This window comes from Lithobates pipiens, unplaced genomic scaffold, assembly GCF_037356315.1.
Source record: "Lithobates pipiens isolate NorthernLeopardFrog02 unplaced genomic scaffold, aLitPip1_a1.2 Scaffold_3, whole genome shotgun sequence".
NCBI lineage: Eukaryota > Metazoa > Chordata > Amphibia > Anura > Ranidae > Lithobates > Lithobates pipiens.
In genome coordinates this window covers 52,194,337-52,217,165 of record NW_027507790.1, presented here as the reverse complement: position 1 = coordinate 52,217,165, position 22,829 = coordinate 52,194,337, and the positions used below count along the sequence as shown (strand labels likewise).

At 42.2% G+C, this 22,829-nt stretch overlaps 1 protein-coding gene across 6 annotated transcripts in view; it reads left to right on the top strand.

The window, feature by feature from the left end:
* Positions 1-22,829, top strand: part of TXNRD2 (thioredoxin reductase 2) — a 213,184-nt gene that overhangs the window by 10,731 nt on the left and 179,624 nt on the right. For all 6 annotated transcript variants that reach the window (XM_077461681.1, XM_077461678.1, XM_077461676.1 and 3 more), the window contains exons 2-4: positions 771-839; positions 19,784-19,840; positions 22,583-22,727. In XM_077461681.1, coding sequence (XP_077317807.1) covers positions 771-839; positions 19,784-19,840; positions 22,583-22,727 — 271 coding nt within the window. The remainder of the gene's footprint in view (positions 1-770; positions 840-19,783; positions 19,841-22,582; positions 22,728-22,829) is intronic.

Below are 22,829 nucleotides of genomic sequence, written 5' to 3'. Positions count from 1 at the left end.
TGACATCAGTCAGGAGGGAAGGAGGAGAGAGGTGGTCAGTCACGTGAGCTCTGAAATCAGGTATATAGCTGCATTATTTTTTTATAAGTCACAGACACTGGGGCAGCCTAGAGGCGATTCAGTTCGCATTGTGCGCTATACAAGTATTTCATTCATTCATTCACAATAATAAACAAGAAGAAGAAAGAAGATGGTTTAAAAAATGAACAGTAATTTTCAGCAGTGGGAAGGGGGCAGGCACGGACACAGAGCTGACAGGAAGGGAGGGGGGAGAGGACAGAGGAGAACAGAAGGCACGTAAACTGACCAGTGTCAGGGCTGAGCAGCCTTGATGAACCATAGTCCGTTTACAAAGGGGAGGACCAGCCAGGTATTTCAGGCGATACAAGGGGCCAAATGACACAGTACAAGCACTGTGCTGTATGTATAACATGCTTTAAAGGAACATGATCTATTTTTATTTTTACTTTTTTGGGGTAACAATCACTTTAAATAAGGCTTAATAACTGATCTTGGCTTACTACACTTTCCATCTCATTCTGATCCCCGTGATTTGTGTTTCCCATGCAGTGTTCGTGGACACAATGCCTGGTGATGCAGTGTGACATTTTCACAGAATTGCAGAAATTGTGTTATTTTCATTGTATATATTTTATAACTATACATCTTCTGCTGAACATTACAAAAATAAATTAGAACTGAATGGTCAGTTAATTATTGCTTGTTTTGTTTATCCTGTCATCTGCTCTCTTTATTTTTTTGTCCCACAGCCTTGCATTATGATTATGATTTGTTGGTGATTGGTGGAGGTTCTGGAGGTCTCGCATGTGCCAAAGAAGGTAAGACTCCAGTGTTTGTAATTGAACGACGAAGTCTCTGGATAAAATACAGTATTTCTTTATTTTTTTCCAAATTTTTTCAATTGTGGGTCAGACTTGTAATTGCAGGTGATGCTGTGCAGCTTTGATGAATCCTTTCACGCTGGGGCGGTGGGTGCATTGGCGGTAAAACGCAGCCATTTTTATCGCCCAATGTGAAAGCCCTTGGGGCTTTCACATTGGAGACATAACAGCAACTCCTTCAGGGCGCTTTGCTGGTGCTATTTTTAGCGCTGTAGCGCCTGCAAAGCGCCCCAGTGTGAAAGGGGTCTTTAGTGGATGAAGCTGGCCAGTAATATTCTTGGAACAGCAATAATATATTTTTTAATTTAATTTAAATATTTTAAAGGCCAGTGAAGGTCAGTTCACCTCTATTTTCATAGTCTTGCCTAAATGTTCATTTACAGCAGTTCTTCAGTATGTCTAAATATGAATATGCACCAAAGTAAAACTGGCCATACATGGATTGAAATTGGTTTGGTTCAACATGGACTGGAGGAATTTCGATCCATGAATGGGCAGGCCGCTTTACACAAGGCGATCTGTCGATTGACTTGTGTACAACCAGCCTGTTGGAAAATGTTCTCTTAATCAGTGTTGCCAGCTATATCAGTGCTGATCAGTATATTCTGTCAGTGGGGAAGTTTCCCTGCTGTCAGAATACATTAGTGCAGCAAAAGGGATTGCCCAATCCACATAGATTTTTTGGATGGGGGGAATCAAGTTCTGTATGGCCAGCCTAATGCTGGCCATACACTAGATGAAAAATCTGTGGAAAATCGATCATGTAGACACTTTGTTCGTTCTTCGGCAAGTTAATGGGCACAAATCGTTAATCGTTTGTGATGTTTTTGTGGCAAAAAAACGAATGGCAAGTTTGGAAAACTTCTGCCGAACGAAAGAATAAATTGCAAGGTTAATGCGTTATTCGTCCGTGAAAAAACAAATGGTTGCTACTGCGCATGGGTGAAAAACCTTTAACCTGGAAGGTAAATATTTGTGCCAAAGAACGTTCACGTCAAAAGGTCATGACAAATCTTCCACACCAACAACTATATAACCTGCAACCTTGTCAATCGTCATATACCTATCTTGTAAATAATAGTATAGTACAATATTAAAACTTTATTGCAAATGTCGTGTTTTTTTTTTTTTTTTTTTAATATAAAAGTAAAGAAATAGTGTTACAAACTTTTTTGTGCATCCCTTTTTTTTTTTTTTTTTTTTTTTTTTTTTGAAAATAGCCTCCACAAATGTTTTCTCACATTTTACTTCTGAACATTATACAAACATCAATTATCTCTCATGGTTTTCAAAACTGTAATTTTTTTTTTTTTGACAAGCCTTATCAGTAGTCTTGAGACTTTGGCCTGCAGAATAAACCTGGTTTGAGTTTCTCTTTAACCACTTTCAGACCGGACCAATTTGCTGGTCAAAGACCAGACCCCTTTTTGCGATTCGGCACTGCGTCGCTTTAACTGACAATTGCGCGGTCGTGCGACGTGGCTCCCAAACAAAATTGACGTCCTTTTCTTCCCACAAATAGAGCTTTCTTTTGGTGGTATTTGGTCACCCCTGCGGTTTTTATTTTTTGCGCTATAAACAAAAATAGAGCGACAATTTTGAAAAAAACGCATTATTTTTTACTTTTTGTTATAATAAATATCCCCACAAAAATATATTAAAAATTTTTTTTTCCCTCAGTTTAGGCCGATACGTATTCTTCTACATATTTTTGGTAAAAAAAAATCGCAATAAGCGATTATTGATTGGTTTGCGCAAAAGTTATAGCGTTTACAAAATAGGGATAGTTTTATAGCATTTTTATTAATAATTTTTTATTATTTTTTTTTTTTTTTTTTACTAGTAATGGCGGCAATCAGCGATTTTTATTGTGACTGCGACATTGTGGAGGACCCATCGGACATTTTTAAAACATTTTTGGGACCATTGTCATTTATACAGTAATCACTGCTATATAAATGCAGTGATTCCTGTGTAAATGACACTGGCAGTGAAGGGGTTAACCAGTGGGTGGCAGTGTAGGGGTTAAGTGTTCCTAGGGGTGTGTTACTAACTGTGGGGGGGTTGGGCTTTCATTTAGTGAACACTGATCTCTGCTCCAATCACATGAAGCAGAGATCAGCGTCACTAGTTGCTAGGCAGAATGGAGAAATGCTGTTTACTCGGCATTTCCTCCATTCGGCCGCTCCGTGAGACGATCGCGGGGATGCCCGCGGCGACCGAGTCCGCGGGTCCCGCGACCGGACTCACGGGGGTCCCGACCAGCGCGGGAGCACGCCGCTGGCGGCGCGCTCCCGATGGCCCACGCGTATGACTTTCTTTACTTCGCTGCTATGGGCTCCAGCCCCAGATCTTTTGTAGACATAGCAACGCACCTGCATGTGAGTCAGGTCAAAGATATACAGGCAGGGAGAATACTAAGCTAGGATTGGCAAATTCGAGGTAGTGTCACATGGCAGACTAGGATAGGCCATGTGAATTTTACCTCTGAACCTTCCAGAAACCACCTGAGCCTGCCTATAAAAGGGGGTTCCCTGAAGGGTGCTTCCCACCCAAAAAATAAAAAAAATAATTACATTTTTATTTTTCGTGGCCAATATTGTGTGGTGGTGTCCTCTTGAATTCAAGGGGGACAGTGTATTATGTTAAAAGTGGACTCGAGTTTTTTTATGACTGGGTCTAAAAAAGTGTTAGTGAAATTGAGTTCTTCAGGAAGTAAAATTTTTAAATTTATTTAAAGAGGAGCTGCACCAAAAAAAAAAAAAAATATTAAAAGCCAGCAGCTACTAATATTGCAGCTGCTGACTTTTGATAAAATCACACTTACCTGTCCCAGGGTCCAGCGATGTCGGCGGCAGATGACGAGCGATCGCTTGTCTCGCTGCTGCCACCGCCGCCATCCTCTGTCAGTGAATCAGGAAGTGAAGCATGACTGCTTCACTGCCCGGTTCCCTACTGCACATGCGCGAGTCGCGCTGCGCGTCTCTTATGGTCCCCCGCTGTGTCTCTGGGAACTGTGTTTCCCAGAACACAACAGGGGGGGCGGGGCGTCTGCGGGGGTCTGCGGCGGTCTGGCCGGAAGTGGGTGCAGTTACCTGGATTATCCAGGTAACTGCACCCCCCTCCCCCCTGAAAGGTGCCGATTGTGACACCGGAGGGGGGGGAGGGATCAGATTAGCGGAACTTCCCCTTTAGGGTGAAGAACCGCTTTAAGTTACAGCTTGAGCCGTGGTGGCCAAGCTGGTTTGGAGTGTATAAATATACTTACAATGTTATTTTTTTTTTTTCAAAGTATATTATTATTTTCAGTTCAAAGATTTTATTGTTGTTTAACAGGATAAATACACAGTACAGCATAATAAACTAAAAATTCATGAGATTAATTAAACAACAGCATAAATAGAATAGCAATGTTAAGTCCAGGGGTCTAGCCCCAAGGGCAAGACTCTTGTCAAAGGAGTCCGAGCAAGGATGGAGTAACCCCTAGAAAGGGTAATTAAGACCGGGTACCCCGGAATCACTGGGGTTAGTTTCCTGGGTTACTCCCAAGACCAAAATCTTCAGCTTATGTGGGAGAACAGGTACTGTATGGGTAGAAGTTTTAAGAGTAGAGAGGGGGGAAAAGACTAGGGACCAGGGGAGGAGAAGAGGAAAGCAGGGAAGAGAAAGCAGAGTGGGGCAAGGGGGTGGTCGGCGGGCTCGCACGCACCCAGGACGACGGGCGTCAGGGAATTTCTATTTGGGGAGATGTGTTAAGGCTCCAGAAGACTTGGGTCTAGATTGGGAGGTAGAAAGTGCTCAACCCAAGGCTGCCATGTCTTACTGTGACGTGGTAGATGGTCTAGTATTGTCGCTTCGATTTTACTGTGGATCATGGCTTGGGTAACCCTATTCTTTACTTCTGCTATGTTAAGTGTCTGCGTTTTCCAGGCCTTCGCTATTGTTTGCTTTGCTGCCATGGTTAGTTGAAGGAAAAGGCACAGTTGAGTACGGGTGCAGTTTTGTGGTGCAAGGTTGAGCAAAGCTAATGTGGGGTCAGGTTTCAAGGTGTCACGTAACATTACCGAAGCCATCTGAAATATTGTTGCCCAGAAGCGTTGAGCCACTGGGCACGTCCACCAGATATAAAGGTGGGTACCCGCCTCAGTACATCCTTTAAAACAAGCTGCAGGGTAGCCTAGAACAAACCTGGCAATCCTAGTCGGGACCAGGTACCACCGCATGAGAACTTTAAAGTTTAGCCTCCGAGGCAACAACATTTTGGGTAGCATTTTTAGTGTTGGTCCAGATCCCTGACCAAGTTTCAGCGTCCAGGCCTATACCGAGGTTAGTGGACCGTCGTGTTGCATAGGGCAGCAGGGGAGCGGGAGGGGAAGTGAAGTGGGAATACAGCCGAGAGATGATACCGGGAGCATGCGAGTCCGAGTTGCATATTCTCTCGAATACAGACATTTGATCCTGGTCTGCGTTGGGTTTTGGCAATGATTGTACGAAGTTGGCAATTTGAAGGTAACGGAAGCATTCCTTATGTGGGAGTTGAGTTTGGGCTTGTAGGTCAGGGAAGGATTTAAGTAATTTACCTTTCACCAGGTCACACACTCGATCAAGGCCTGCCCGAGACCAGGCAGCTAACGAGCCAGATTCAGTAAAAGCCGGGTAAAATCGTGGGTGACCTAGAAAGAAAAGAAAAGGAGTATATAAAGATTTGAGCTTCTTAAAGGGTTTGTGAACCGTGTCCCAAACTTGAGAGAATATTGTGTGACAGGATTTGCGACTGCGCCTCTCAGCGAGGGAGGTAGCCACAAGAGATTAGAAATTGTAATGGGGTGGGCATCTATGGCCTCTAGGCTGACCCACAATGGTATTTCAGTTCTCACGTGGTATAGTGCAACTTGAGCCAACTGAGCCGCATAGTAATAGTGACGGAAATTTGGCACACCAAGGCCGCCGTGCGTCGTGGCGATACAGAGTGGACTTGGTTATTCTGGGTCTAATGGAGCCCCAAATGTACCGGTAGGCCCTACTCTGTATGATGCGGTGAAAGTAGGGGGGGACTGCAACCGGGAGAACCCGGTATAAATAGAGCAATTTAGGCAGCATTGACATTTTAATTGCTGCGATCCGGCCCAACCACGAGACACACAACGGTTGCCAGGATGCCAGAAGGGATGTCAACCGCTGTAGCAGAGGGAGATAGTTGTTCTGGAATAGGTGTGTTGGGTTACTCGCCAGGTTAATTCCTAGGTAGGGCATAGACGTTGTGTACCATATAAATGGTAAATTAGTATGTCACCGGTTAAGCTCATCCTGTGGTAGAGACACGTTGAGAGCCTTGGATTTGGCTTGGTTAACTTCCAGGCCCGAAATCCTTGCAAACTTATCCAAAAATTGGCATAAATTGGGGAGGGTGGTATGAGGAGTAGTGACAAACAAAGCATGGTCCGCGAACAAGCACAGATTATGAGTCGTCAAGGCTATTTCTAGACCCCGAATGTTTGGGTCCACTCTGATCAAGGCTGCCTTGTACCTCGTTGAATGGGGAAGTACTCTGAATGGAAACCGACATGTCTCACGTAAGCTTGAGGCTGGGTATACAAGGCATCTATCCGTTTATTATTATTTTAAACCAACAATAAATGGCCGTGTCCAGCTTTTATCCAAAATAAACTCTGTCTGGTGTATTATTTTTGATAAGTTGCCTTCCTGTCTGTTATCCCATGTGTATTTCCACAATAAAGTGCTTGTCCTCAACAGTAGAACTAGCTGAAGTTTTGGTGCACATTTGTGCAAACAATGGCCACATGAACTGAACTATACAAACATGAAAGAAAAAAAACATGGTCAAAATTGACACGTACTAAATTTTAACAGTGTGTCAACCAGAAGCATAAAACTTTTTTGAACAGAGATCAAGTGATCTTTGATTTTCTCTAACGCTGATGAGCACTTCAAAAGATACAGATACCAATCTTTGGGCAGCGAGGGAATTTAATCCCTGTTCCTCAGACAGACGATGTGCTGTTGAAGATAAGAAAAAATAAAGAAAATTATGAAAATGTGTTGGAAATGGAGTTGATGTTAAAGTGTATGTGTAGTGGCTTACCTGTGCTGCTTGTGATGGTATCAGAGGAATGCTGGGCTGGGTCTGCTTCAACATCTGATATAGTTTGCCTGGTTCTACATCGTCCTCTTCATCAGAATCATCTGGTCCTATAGCAGTAGCTGGAGCTGTGTCATCAAACAGAACAATATCCGTTCCTGTTGTCACAGTTCTGTTATCAAAGTGTGGTTTCTTGGGCCTTTCTAGATTTAGGAAAATAAAAAATCATGAAAAAAACATTCATGCTAAAGAATATAGTTTGCATTGATGAAGACATTGCAGAGAGACTACATGGATTGCCTAGCTGAGAGAGCAGAAATTAAGCTAAAATACATTTTTTGATCATTCTGTGTATTTTATGCAACTGGGTTTCCTCCCTATGCTTCAAGTCAGACTATCTCTTGCACAGCTGGTCCTTTGTTCGCTCCACACCATACTTCTTCTCCAGCACATGGACAACCTTCTCCATGATGTTGTCTTTTCTTGTATTAGGCCTGGGGTAGTTTTTGTGCCTCATTGCAGGCTAAATCGTTCGGTAATGGCATGCTCCTTTTCTTCAGCCATTGTTCTGTTGCTAAAGATGGCGCCAGAGGAAGAGGGATGGAGCTTGTAAACTGAACCAAAGAGCGCCATGGTAAACTCCAACCCGGCACACAGAACACTGTCACGTACGATTACACCGACCAGACGAACAGCTACACTGACCAATCCACAGAAGATTTGTCACAACTGAAGGTAAGCAGACCAGTACAATAGTTCTAGGGTATTGTTTGGTGTAGTTTTGCAACTGAACAATGATGCATTGTTTATTATTACAGGATCAATGGTGGACAAATTTACCTCACCAAATTTCCTGCCACAATTTCTTGAAATGTACTGAGACCTTTCATGTCTATGGAAAGTACACTCCAAAGACTATTCCGACCATCAAAAACATAATGAAGCGTATATGAAAATTAGCAGAACTATGCAGAACTATGCACTGTTGTGTATTCCAAAGCAGATATATCCTATGGGACCAAGAAAATTGCAAATCTGCGTACTATATTCAAAAAAGCATTGAATAAAATTAATGAATTCAAAAGATCTGTATAAGATCAAGTATACGTGCCACGCCTGTGGTATTTTGAGAGTCTGTTTTCTAACTGACCAGGAGGAAGCACGACCCTCTGTGTCAACTTTAGACAGTATCAGTGGAAATATTTCCGGAGATGTAAAAGATGGAACATTTGAGGAAATGGCAGACCGTCAGGTAAGTAATCATTTTTTTTTTTTTTTTTTTTTTTTTTTATACAAACACATCAAAATTTAAAATACATGTACCTTTGTACATTTTTATTTTTTAAGGGAAAAAAAAAATGACACCTGTGTTTGTTAAAGAAATAAGAGATAAATACAGGCACTCAAATTTACATATATAATTTAGAGATTGTTTTGCCAATCTACTGCTCCATGACCCAGAAAATATTGCATATAATCCAGGCGATTCTGAGGGGCTATTTGCCTAGAAAGACGTGGTGGAGCACGTCCTAGGTTTAATAGCCCTTCTGTATCATTACGCCACTCACCAGGCATGACATCCCCAGACAGAGTATCTTCCCAGTCCACCAGGGATTGTGGCATGTAGGTGGAACTAGTATGCCTTAAGAAATTATGCAACACACAGCGACAATGAACTATAGTGTAAGTTTTTGGGCTGGCTGTATGGAAGATATGAAAGCGGTTGGCGAAAATACCAAAAGCATTTTCTACAACTCGTCTAGTACAAGATAACCTGTAATTAAAGATTTTTTTTGATCAGGTGTAAGGTTTTTAAGGTCAAATGGTTTCAACACATGGTCAGATAATGCAAACAAGTCATCTGCAACAAATATGAAGTTTAGTCCTTCCACTATGTCCTATTGGAATGGTAGATTTAGAAGTCAATTTTTTAAACAATGAAAGTTTTTCTCAATTATTCCCCCATCTGGATTTCATCAATTTTTGCCAATGTCCACAAAGATAAACTCATACTTTGCTTTCATGATTGCCATTAAGACAATGCTAAAGTAGCATTTGTAATTATAATAGAAGGTGCCAGATTTAGCTGGGGGCGTTATGTGAACATGCTTCCTGTCTATGGCACCACCACAGTTGGCAAAATTCCAATAGTCGTTAAATTGTTTATCTGTTGCTTTCCATTCCTCCACAGATGCCGGTAGCTGTGCATTCTCCATATATTTTGCTTTATTATACAGGATCTATTAGGCAATGAAACACAAACTGTCACATCACCACCAGTAAGCAGGAACAAAAAGAGAAAGACAAGGCAAGAGTCTACAGGCAACTTTCTACTACAAGCATCTTTAGCGTTAAATCTGAAGAGGTATGAATGTGATGACCTGGGTGCATTTGCTGCCAAGAAAATACGCAGGATGTCAGAAGACCAAAAGCAATTACTGAAACCATTACCCATTCAGCTTCTTAATAAAGGGTTAAGAGGGAAGCTGACCACAAATACGCACTTAGCTGAGCACAAAACCACACACACCCAATCATCGCAACTACCTCAACAAATGCATCAGTGGCACGTACCATTCACACAGCAGGATCGTCCACAAAGCAACTGGGAACATGATTATCAGTACACATCTTTGTGAATCACATACATTTGGTTTAAAAGATGTTATTTTTGTCAGTTTGACATGTTATGAACTAGTTTACTGATATGTTTTAGAGCTTCTAAATTCAAAGTTTAACGAAGCAAGCTATACAGTGTTTTGAGAGTTAAAAATAAAAGTACTGTGCCATTACCTTTTAAGTATTCGTCTTGCATGATTCTTATGATGGCTTGACAGGTCTCGGGTATAATGTGGCCAAGCGACTGGGCAGAGATTCCAGTGGTGAACTTGAGGTCTTCAAAACATCATCCAGTACCCAGAAAATAAAGTGTTGCTACCAGTCTCTGCTCCGCTGTGATGCTACTTCTTAAACTGTGTCCTTTTTTGTTATGAGGGGTGACACTTGACTCGGTAGCAGCTGAAAGGACTCATCAGGCATCATCAGATAGTTCCGATAATCATTGGGATTGTTTTCCTTGAGCTCTCTCATATGAGAGAAGTTATCACGGTTCTTCAGCCACTCTTTACTCCATAGCTTTTTGCTTCTGGGCTCCTCTGCTTGCTGTATAGCCATCACTCCAAGCATTACTATGGCAATGGTCCTCCCATCCACATCCATATTGAAGGTGGTGCTGATATAGGTGATGCAGTAGATCTCTACTATGCACAAGGTGCATTCTGACGAACACACATTGCTCCTCTGGGCATATATACGTAAACCACAGGAAGCCACGGTGCAGAGGTCAAACACATTTTGTCACTTCCTTTTTATATGCAAAAACCGCACGAAAAAACGATGCATTGATGTTCATAAACGATTTATTCGAAAATCGTTACCTGATGGCGTGATAGTTTGCTCTCACATACATATGTTTGTTTTTTGAGAGAGCACTCAGCTGATTTTTCGTCTAGTGCATGGCCAGCATAAGACCTAGTACACTCAATAATATAACAGACTTGGTCAGACATGCACCCATCCCGCTTTTCTGTAACACAAGTTTGTGTGAGGAAGCTTGTATTGTGTATGTTTCTCAGCTCTGCTTGCACAGACCACTGCAGTGTAATGGCTGGAAGTGGCATTGTTTTGAAGGATTTTCAAGCAAACATAAATCACAATTCATAACCTGCAGAAATACAGGATTATACAGAGATAAAAAGGCGTGACAAGCTTTAAAATAAAATTTCTATGATAAAAATAGGCTGCCATTGCAAACTTATCGCTGCAAAATGCTAGTTGCTTGTCTGTTGTGCTGACTCATTGGCTTCAGTACTTTGAATGGAACACCCATGTATATCAGGAGAGTCACAGTAAAGTCAAACGTTTTGTATTGACATTTTTGTTCTTGATCATTAATGCAAGAGGGTCCCAGCGTGACTGCCTGCCAATTAGCATTATTAGAAAGCGTGCACAGCATCAGCCCTGATATTTCTAATGACACAAATTTTCCTTAGGGCCTGTACACAGTTGCCACAAAGGATTTGTTCACACAATGTGAGGTGACCTGTGTTTTTCTGCAGTGTATAAATCAGATCACTGCTGAGACACATAAGAACAATTGTTTTCTCTGTGCTTGTTAACATCACAATGCTGGTGTGACCCACTGTGCAATGCAAAGATATGTAACTATGTGATGCTTTAAAGAGGAACTGCAGTCTGCTCACATAATTTGTAATAAAAACATCTTTGCCATTTTTAAGCTTCCCTCTAAGCACTTTGCATATTATTTTATATATACTGTGATTCTGCACTTGCCAAATATGCTGCAGAAATCTCCCTTCACTAAGTCTGGCTGCTTCCATTTTAACTGTGGGTCATTGAAGCTGCTGCCTATTCCCTTCCTGGATTTACACAGAGGCACACACCGAGCTCTGCAGCTCTCTTTGGCCCTCTTTTGACTCACTACCCCCTCCCTTCGTGGCAAACTCTCATGAGAGAGAGAACTGTGCATGATGTCATAAGTCTAGGCTTTTTTCTGCCAGTAAATACCTTATACAGCCCACTTCCTGTTTCTGGTCTGATAAAAAGTTAAAACCATCCAAAAACTATCCAAAGTTAAAACAAGGGCAGAAGATTTAATATATGGAAAGATGAAAAAATGAAGTTCCACTTTAAATACAATATAAAAAAAAAGCAAGCAGTGCTGTCACACTGACAGCTGCCCACACAGTAAAATACTGCCTTTTACCAAGCAGGCTGGTGTGAGCCATTCATAAATAAAACAGGATTTGGGGGGGGGGGGGTCAGTATTATGCGCTCTTTCCCATGGTTATATATATATATATATATATATATGTGTATGTTATATATATTTTTTTACTTTTATAAAGACCATACAAAGTTACACTCCATTCAAGTTTCTGCACTGCAGCTTGTTGCATGTCTGTGATGTGTGATGCAGAAGAATGCTAAGTTTTGGTGTGAACAGGGTACATAGAAAGCAATTGTTTTCTATGCACCCTTGCAGTGACTGGCATTGATCAGGTGCATAAAAAACCCTAGTCATTGCATATGGTGTGAACAGGCTCTAAAATTTAAACTAGTGGCAGATATAAAACCACAAAGAAGGCAGTTGCACATTCATTAATGTGGAGCTCCACCCAAAAGGGGACGTTCCGCTTTAACTACTTCAGCCCCGGAAGATTTTACCCCCTTCCTGACCAGAGCACTTTTTACAATTTGGCACAGCGTCGCTTTAACTGACAATTGCGCGGTCATGCAATGCTGTACCCAAACTAAATATGCTTCCTTTTTCCCCATAAATAGAGCTTTCTTTTGGTGGTATTTGATCACCTCTGTGTTTTTTTTTTTTTTTGCCCTATAAACAAAAAAAGAGCAACAATTTAGAAAAAAATATATTTACTTTTTGCTATAATAAATATCCCCAAATAAAAAAACAAATTTCTTCATCAGTTTAGGCCAATATTTATTCTTCTACATGTTTTTGGTAAAAAAAAATCTATATACGCTTATTACGATTTTTTTTTTTTTATCGGTTTGCACAAAACCTAGTAGGAACACATGATCTCTCCTCTCAGAACATTGCGACCGCCGGCCTTGTGCATCAGTTCCTCGGCAGTGCAGCCTGCTATCCCTGCTTAAAGGGCTGACGTGCAGCTTGCGGGAGCATGCTGACCTGCCGCAATATAATGACAGCGGCTGGCCGGCAAGTACTCCTAGTTTTGACAGGTTCCCACTTCCGCTCCAATTGCCTAGGCGATCCAAGCGGAAGTTCTCCTCTCCCCCTCCCTCCTTGCAATTTTCTGGGACACGTCACAGGTCCCAGAAGATTGCCTGACCATTCAGGAGGCGCAACATGACTCACGCGTGCGCAGTGCACACTCGGCTGTGAAGTTGGAAGCTGTTACAACCGGGTGCCCACAGTTGTAATGCCAGCGATGAGGAGACGGAGAGAATCGAGGTTTTGGGAGGCCACATCACTGGATCCTGGGACAAATGAAAGTGTTTATTAAAAGTCAGCAGCTGCACTTTTTGTAGCTGCTGGCTTTTAACAAACACAAAAACGACTGGAGCTCGACCTTGATAAATCTTTAAATATATTTTATAATTAGCCAAATTTCACTTCTAATTCACTGTACACTAGCACACACACTAGGACAAGGAGGGACAATACAAGGAGTCAGTCAGGTATGCACCAAGATACCTGTGCTGAAAAAGAATATTCCAGCATGAGAAGAGAAGAGGGATAATAAAGAATGGGGGGGAAGAGAATAATAAATTAGCCTTTTTTTTTCCAGATATTTTTTTGCAATATAGTACAGTACAGATTAATACCTTGAACGGTGCAAATATTTGTCAGAAAACAAGCAGTCCACCAATATAAACTAGAAAGAAAGAAGCATCCAGAGGATGTATATCTGCCAAATCGAGTTCAGGGCCGGTTCACCCCATGCCTGCACATGAATTGCAGAGGAATGCGCTGTGCGTTCCTGTGAGATTCAGGCCGCATGCAAAATGCACTCCATTTGCGATCTGCAGTGGCTGTCAATAGTTACCAACACCCCAAATGGAAGTTGTAAATGCAGTGTTTTGCCCGCACCAGATTGCATGGTACTTTTGTATCGAGAAATCTGGTTACAGTGCATTTTAAAAGTAGGTTTGATTTTAGACAATTTAAAATGAAAATAGGCTAAAAATCACACCACACATAACTGTGAGTTAATGTGCAGGCGTGATGTGAACTGCCCCTTAGGGTTATCTGAGTCCAGTGAATCTTCTATATTGTCAATAAACAAGAAAAAAGAGAGTAGAAGGAAAAGAGGGGGGGGGGGGATAGGGGGTCAGTAAAAGAGGAAAAAGGGGGTTTCAGGTAAAAAATTAAGGGAGGTAAGGGAAAAGAAAAGGACAAATGAAGAAAAACAGCCATATACATGTCTCATCATCTGTAGTTAGCAAGGTACACGTCATCTTGAGTTTGGTTTCTCAGAACAAGACATTAGGAAAAACACTTCAATATGATGTGATGCCTAATAGTGTTCTGCATCTATGGGTTGCATCAAAAATAACTCTACAATAAACAACAATGATTATCTCAGAGCCATAGGAGTCGAATCAGTAAGAGTTAAATAACGGAGCTTTGGGGCAAGGCAGGCTCTGCTTCTCATGTTGATGGGGACAAGGGCCTCATCCCCACCAGGGGGCTAATCGGAATCTGGAACCCCCATTTTTAATAAGGGGGGCCCCCAGATTCCGCCCCCCCATGTGAATGAATATCGGGAACATCACCAAAAAAGCGTCACAAGGTAATAAAAACACAGTTTTTGACAATTCTTTTATTAACCGGTTCCTGACCAGCTCATGCATATTTACTACGGCACAATAGCACTGCTGCACGAAACCTCATACGGCATCCCCTTCCAGAGCCGCCAGAGGGCGAGCGCGCACCCGCTGCTCAGCGGGGAACCCGATGCGCATAGCTGTTGGGCACGATCACATGTACAAGAGGCAGCATAGGGATTTGGGTGTGCAAACGCACAAATCCCTGTTCTGTCAGGGGAGAGGAGAAATATCGTTTGTTCCTACGAAGTAGGAAAAACGATATGTCTCCTCCCCCCACTCAGTCCTATCCCTTCACAGTTAGAACACGCTAAGGGAACACACATTTAAACCTTCTATCTATAAAGTTCTTGTGGTAAAACCAAGGAAGCTTAGACTTCTGAAGTGTATCAATGCTTTACTAAACAGGGAATAATCTGCACATACAAACTGTAGGATAAACAATACAACACAACTTAAGAACTTACAAAATATGCCTACAAATATAAGCATGCACAATAAGTACACATAACTAAACAGTTACTCAACTTAGGGTCAAGATGTCCTCCATGGTTCTTTGCTCAGTCCAACTCACAAAGTTCTCCAGCTTCTGTCTCCTCTTTTCCTTTCAAACACCTGTCTTCCCCTGTCCCGAACACATTTTCTTTCAAACACTCCCCAAGCCCCTCCCACCCATTTCCTGCATACACCAACTTAACATCCTGCCTCAGTTATTTACATATCAATGGAGGGGGAAGGGCCTCTGTAAACATATGCTGTTACTAAATCTAACTCTATATTATTGCAATAAAGTCACTATACAAATGGCCATAGCAAAACAAGTGTTAACCCCTTCCCTACCAGTGACATTTGCACAGTAATCAGTGCATTTTTATAGCTCTGACCGCTGTATAAATGTCAGTGGTCCCAAAAATGTGTCAGAAGTGTCCGATCTGTATGTTGCAGTACTGATTAAAAATTGCTGATCACCACCATTACTAGTAAAAAAAAATGTATAAAAATGCCATAAATATTTCCCATAGTATAACTTTTGCGCAAACCAATCAATATAGGCTTTTTGCTCTTCTTTTTTTTTCTCCCCCAGCCCCCAAAAATACGTAGAAGAATATATATTGGCCTAAACTGATGAAGAATTTTTTTTTTAAAAACATTTTTGGGGATATTTATTATAGCAAAAATTAAAAATATATATTTTTTTCAAAATTTTCACTTTTTTTGTTAATAGTGCAAAAAATAAAAAACACAGAGGTGATCAAATACCACCAAAAGAAAGCTCTATTTGTGGGGAAAAAAAGGACGCAAATTTAGTTTGGTTACAATGTTGCACGTTCGTGCAATTGTCAGTTAAAGCGACGCAGTGCCAAATTGTAAAAAGTGCTCTGTTCAGCAAGGGGGTAAAATCTTCCAAGTTCAAGTGGTTAAAAAATAGTCCCCCCCCATGTAAATCCACAGTCAATCATGCCGTCCGCCAGACCTGAAAAAGAAAAAAATAACAGATGCTCCCACCGTCGGTGCAACCCAGCATGCACCGGTCCGTGATGTCACAAGGGGGCAGGGTCATCAGATGAGGTAGCCAGCCTTCACTGATGATGGGAGCGTCTTTGTTATTTTTTTTTCTTTTCCGAGTTTGGTGGGTGGCATGATTGACAATGTATTTACATTGGGGGACACTATTTTTTTTTATTTTTTAATAAAATTGTGTTTTTTTTACCTTGTGACACTTTATTTTTTACCCCATACTCTTTCACAGGGGGGGGAAGAATCTGGGGGCTTTTTAAAGGGGGCTTCCAGATTCCGATAAGGCCCTTGTCCCCATCAACTTTGGGACAAGTTGCTTTGGGGTGCGGGGGGGGGCAGAGTGTCCCATAGCACCCACTCCCCCCTTTTCCTGACCTGCTGGGTCTGGTCTAAATTTTTGGGAGGATCCAACGCAGTGTTTTTTTTTTTCTCCGTAATCAATAATACTTTTTAATTGTCCATTTTTTAATTTTTTTTCCACAATCAGCTGTGAGTGGGGAAGCCCGTCGCGCTTCCCGGCCCCTTTGCTTAACAACCAGCTATTTGTCAAAAAACAGCCTGGGGGTCCCCTGACCCTCTGACTGTTTTTTGACAAATACCGCATGTGATATCGCCAGAAAAACCCTGGTGGTAAATATCGCATGCTTTTGAATGCTCTGGTCTATTTGTGAATTTAACTTAAGAGCTTTTTATGCAGTATTTACCAGCAAGTTTTTTTTTCCCCCGGTAAATACTGAATAATTATTTTTTTTGTGAGAATTGGACTTAATTTGCCTCATGCAATTTATGAAAATTAGTAACATGATACCCTTATCGCATGCGGTAAACGTTTAGTAAATTTACCCCATAAGGCCCATATGTTTTGAAATTGACCGAATGTACCATGAATGCGAGGATAGGTTCATTCATGACTAACATTTAAAGTGGATGTAAACCCGATTCATGAAATTTGAGCTGGGCACAAATATCTGTGGTGTTTTCTTATCTCTCTCCAAGCATCCCATGTGTTTCTTCTGTTCCGTAGCTCTGACAAGTTCTCTGAGATGGGAGATAAAAGTTTGTGTTGTGGAAGGTTGCTATAAATAGATTAGCAGAAAGCTTGCCTTCTCACAGCAGAGCTCTACACATTACTTCCTTCCTTTGCCAATGTGGAGCGGGGGTGTGGGCCTTTCCTGCAATCAGCTGTCTTGGCTGTTTGCCAACAATCCAATCCCAGTGCTGAACAGGACGAGAAAAATCTGTAAAACGGTGTGTACTTTCTATATACATGTAAAATGTATGTAGGTGGTTTTGTTTCATCCCTGTGTATCATCTGAGGCTATTCACTTCACTGGGTATATGTGAGGGTTTACATCCACTTTAAGTTTAAAATGCCAACTCCAAAGAGAGGTAAGGCTGGTTTGGAAGCATGGGTTAGATTAGTAACTGACCCTATGAAAAAGAAAATGTAGTTACATAGGTTGAAAAAACATCCACTAGTTCAGCCAAAAAATAAATAAATCATATAATCCCATATACACAATCCCTCACCCACAGTTGATCCAGAAGAAGGCGCAAAACCCCACCAAAGCATGATTCAATTTGCTACAGCATGGGAAAAAAAATCCTTCCCGATCCCCCGAGAGGCAATCAGATTTTCCCTGGATCAACTTTACCTATAAATGTTAGTAACCAGTAATATTATGTACAATAAATAAAGAATCCAGGCCTTTTTTTAACTGGTTCCCAACCAGCGCACGACGATGTACGTAGACAGAATGGCACGGGCAGGCATATTGGCGTACAGGTACGTCCAATCTTCAATGCCGCCCTGCCATCGGGAGCATGCCGCCGGCGGCGCGCTCCCGCGCTGGTCGGGACCCCCGTGAGTCCGGTCGCGGGACCCGCGGACTCGATCGTCGTGGGCATACCCGCGATCGTCTCACGGGACGGCTGAATGGAGGAAATGCCGTGTAAACAGCATTTCTCCATTCTGCCTAGCAACTAGTGACGCTGATCTCTGCTCCATGTGATTGGAGCAGAGATCAGTGCTCACTAAATGAAAGCCCAACCCCCCCACAGTTAGTAACACACCCCTAGGAACACTTAACCCCTACACTGCCACCCACTGGTTAACCCCTTCACTGCCAGTGTCATTTACACAGGAATCACTGCATTTATATAGCAGTGATTACTGTGTAAATTACAATGGTCCCAAAAATGTGTCAAAAATGTCCGATGGGGGATATTTATTATAACAAAAAGTAAAAAATAATGCGTTTTTTTCAAAATTGTCGCTCTATTTTTGTTTATAGCGCAAAAAATAAAACCCACAGGGGTGATCAAATACCACCAAAAGATTTGTGGGAAAAAAAGGCCGTCAATTTTGTTTGGGAGCCACGTCGCACGACAGCGCAATTGTCAGTTAAAGCGACGCAGTGCCGAATCGCAAAAAGTGGTCTGGTCTTTGATATACCAGCAAAATGGTCCGGTCTGTAAGTGGTTAAAGCAATCTACTGAGCTGTCCAGAACCACCTCTGGAGGGAGTCTATTCCACATTTTCACAGCTCTTTCTGTGAAGAAACCTTTCCATATTTTGGCAATTAAATTTTTTTTCCTCTAGACGTAAAGCACGCCCCTTTGTCCTCTGTGATGACCTTAAAGTGAATAATGCAATACCAGGTTCACTATATGGACCACATATGTATCTGTACACATTGATCACATCCCCCCCCTTAATCTATTTATTTCCTCTAATCTATCCTCATAGCCGAGGTCCTCCATGCCTCTTATCAGTTTGGTTCTCTGCACCTTCTCCAGTTCCCCCATATCTTTTTTTGAGAACTGGTGCCCAAAACTGAACTGCATATTCCAGATGAGGCCTTACTGATGATTTGTACAGGGGCAAAATGATATCTCCCCCCCCCCCACCACCACCACCATGCCTCTGCCTGATCCCATCCATCCCACCACCATGCCTCTGCTCGATCCCATCCATCCCACCACCATGCCTCTGCCTGATCCAATCCATCCCACCACCGTGCCTCTGCCCGATCCTATCCATCCCACCACCATGCCTCTGCCCGATCCCATCCATCCAACCACCATGCCTCTGCAGATCCCATCCATCCCACCACCATGCCTCTGCCCAGTCCCATCCATCCCACCACCATGCCTCTGCCCGATCCCATCCATACCACCACTATGCCTCTGCTCAATCCCATCTATCCCACCACCATGCCTCTGCCTGATCCCATCCATCACACCACCATGCCTCTGCCTGATCCCATCTATCCCACCACCATGCCTCTGCCTGATCCCATCTATCCCACCACCATGCCTCTGCCACTGATCCCTTTGGTCCCATCTATCCCCCGGCCCCTGATTCCATCCTACCCACCATCCCTCTGCTCTGCCCCTGATTCCATCCTACCCACCATCCCTCGGCCCCTGATTTCATCCTACCCACCACCCCTCTGCTCCTGATTTCATCCTACCCACCATCCCTCTGCCCCTGATTTCATCCTACCGACCATCCCTCTGCCCCTGAATTCCATCCTACCCACCATCCCTCTGCCCCTGATTCCATCCTACCCACCATCCCCCTCCCCTGCCCCTGATCCCCCCCATCCCCCCACCACCAGCCTTCTACCTGATCCCAACCCTCTGTCACTATCACTTATATTTTGTGCATCAAAACTATATTTATAGTATAATTAAGGGACTGTTTTTCATGTTTTGAATAAAGTTTAATTTCTGCATGATGCTGATTAATGCCATAAACAATTCTATATTGTTCTAGCGATCCAGCTGCACTGTTTTGCTTTTCTTGTCCGGCCAAAATTGCACAATTGTTTTTCATGGATAAATGTCATGTTTTTATTTGCAGCTGCCCAACATGGAGGGAGAGTTGCAGTGTTAGACTATGTGGAGCCATCCCCCAAAGGTACGATCATATGGTAAACTTTGTGCGTTAAAAACAAATACATCATACATTTTCAGGTGTTTAATAAGTGCAGTAATCCAATCAGATTTCAGCTGTTTTTCATCAGGTTAGAGCAGTCTGAATTCCATTTGCCATGGTGACTGGAAAAAGTCTCATAATAAGCAAGTGTCCTAATATCCCACACATAAGCTCGCCACGCAAACCCTCTAGTTAGGTTGGTTACCAGCCACTGTGTGTGTGTATATGTATGAATGTAATATATACAGTGCCTTGCGAAAGTATTTGGCCCCCTTGAACTTTTCAACCTTTTGCCACATTTCAGGCTTTAAACATAAAGATATAAAATTTTTATTTTTTGTGAAGAATCACCAACAAGTGGGACACAATTGTGAAGTGGAACGAAATCTATTGGATATTTTAAACTTTTTTTAGCAAATAAAAAACTGAAAAGTGCAAAATTATTCGGCCCCTTTACTTTCAGTGCAACAAACTCACTCCAGAAGTTCAGCGAGGATCTCTGAATGATCCAATGTTGTCCTAAATTACTGATGGTGATAAATAGAATCCACCTGTGTGTAATCAAGTCTCTGTATAAATGCACCTGCTCTGTGATAATCTCAGGGTTCTGTTGAAAGTGCAGAGAGCATCATGAAAACCAAGGAACACACCAGGCAGGTCCGTAATACTGTTGTGAAGAAGTTTAAAGCCGGATTTGGATACAAAAAGATTTCCCAAGCTTTAAACATCCCAAGGAGCACTGTGCAAGCGATCATTTTGAAATGGAAGGAGTATCAGACCACTGCAAATCTACCAAGACCTGGCTGTCCCTCTAAACTTTCAGCTCAGACAAGGAGAAGACTGATCAGAGATGCAGCCAAGAGGCCCATGATCACTCTGGATGAACTGCAGAGAACTACAGCTGAGGTGGGAGAGTCTGTCCATAGGACAACAATCACTCGTACACTGCACAAATCTGGCCTTTATGGAAGAGTGGCAAGAAGAAAGCCATTTCTCAAAGATATCCATAAAAAGTCTCTTCTAAAGTTTGCCACAAGCCACCTGGGAAACACACCAAACATGTGGAAGAAGGTGTTCTGGTCAGATGGAACCAAAATCGAACTTTTTGCCCACAATGCAAAACGATATGTTTGGGGTAAAAGCAACACAGCTCATCACCCTCAACACACCATCCCCACTGTCAAACATGGTGGTGGCAGCATCATGGTTTGGGCCTGCTTTTCTTCAGCAGGGGGAAGATGGTTAAAATTGAGGGGAAGATGGATGCAGCCAAATACAGGACCATTCTGGATGAAAACCTGTTGGAGTCTGCAAAAGACCTGAAACTGGGACAGAGATTTATCTTCCAACAAGACAATGATCCCAAACATACAGCAAAATCTACAAAGGAATGGTTCACAAATAAACGTATCCAGGTGTTAGAATGGCCAAGTCAAAGTCCAGACCTGAATCCAATCGAGAATCTGTGGAAAGAGCTGAAAACTGCTGTTCACAAACGCTCTCCATCCAACCTCACTGAGCTCGAGCTGTTTTGCAAGGAAGAATGGGCAAGAATTTCAGTCTCTCGATGTGCAAAACTAATAGAGACATACCCCAAGCGACTTGCAGCTGTAATCGCAGCAAAAGGTGGCTCTACAAAGTATTAAATACAAGAGGGCCAAATAATTTTGCACGCCCCACTTTTCATTTTTTTATTAGTTAAAAAAGTTTCAAAAATCCAATAGATTTCGTTCCACTTCACAATTGTGTCCCTTTTGTTGGTGATTCTTCACAAAAAATAAACATTTTATATCTTTATGTTTGAAGCCTGAAATGTGGCAAAAGGTTGAAAAGTTCAAGGGGGCCGAATACTTTCGCAAGGCACTGTGTATATATATATATATATATCTGTCATATTGTGATTGTGAGTTAGGGGAGAGAACTGATCATATGGCTCATGTGGGGGTCAAAACTGGATATGTTGTTGCTGGCTCCTAACCTTTTGGAACTTCTCCTTGCTTTTGGAAAAATGTGTCCACACCAGTGATAAGCTATCAGTCATATAAGCATAGGCAGTCAACCATAATGTCATATAGTGTGTGCACACAATATAAAATACAGATAATCAGCTAGTTATGGAAGTGAGAGTAGTGCGTAAAATTTGAAAGTGATCAAATGTACTCACAGACAAAACTCTTGGGGATAGTATCCTGTCAAAGCAAACCAACCCTCTGGATATTATAGAGACTACCTTAGCCACAGGCATATCACCGCCAACCATCCTCAGCATCAGAGCAGAAACATCAAACGGAGGGAGAGTAACCGAGCGGTGACTGACTAAGAGTAAGAGGATTTTGCTTTTGGCCAGGCAGTCTGCTTACCATCCAGAGGGTTAGTTTGCTTTGACAGACATTCAGATTGTACAACGCTATCCCCAGGTGTTTTGTAATCAATAAATGGATCAGGAACTTCTACACTATGGATGCCTTTGCTCAGCTCTTTTGCTTTGTTTAAAAGGGAATATCAATTTGTCTGGCACTAACTACACACATAAAACTCCCTTTCTAGAAAGGAAATGGAATTTAGTGCCCTGATAACCATAAAAGGGTTACCTTTTGAAAGCTGCCACTACACATTGGTGTTGATTTGTAGCTTTGTTAGCTTTGTAAGTGAGGTAAAGCTCTGCTGACATCCATCATCCAATCAAAATACAGCATATGCATGTTTGTTTATTTTTTTTCTTAGGCACTAAATGGGGAATCGGAGGTACATGTGTAAATGTTGGCTGCATTCCCAAAAAACTGATGCACCAGGCTGCTCTGCTGGGAGGTGCCCTGAAAGATGCCCCCCATTATGGCTGGAATGTACCTTCTCCAATACAACATGACTGGTAATGTGTTCGATCCTTATCCTGTTGTGATCATGCTCTAAACATGGCTGCAGTGTTAAATACCCTGAACTATACTGCACATCGACTTTACTATTGCACTAA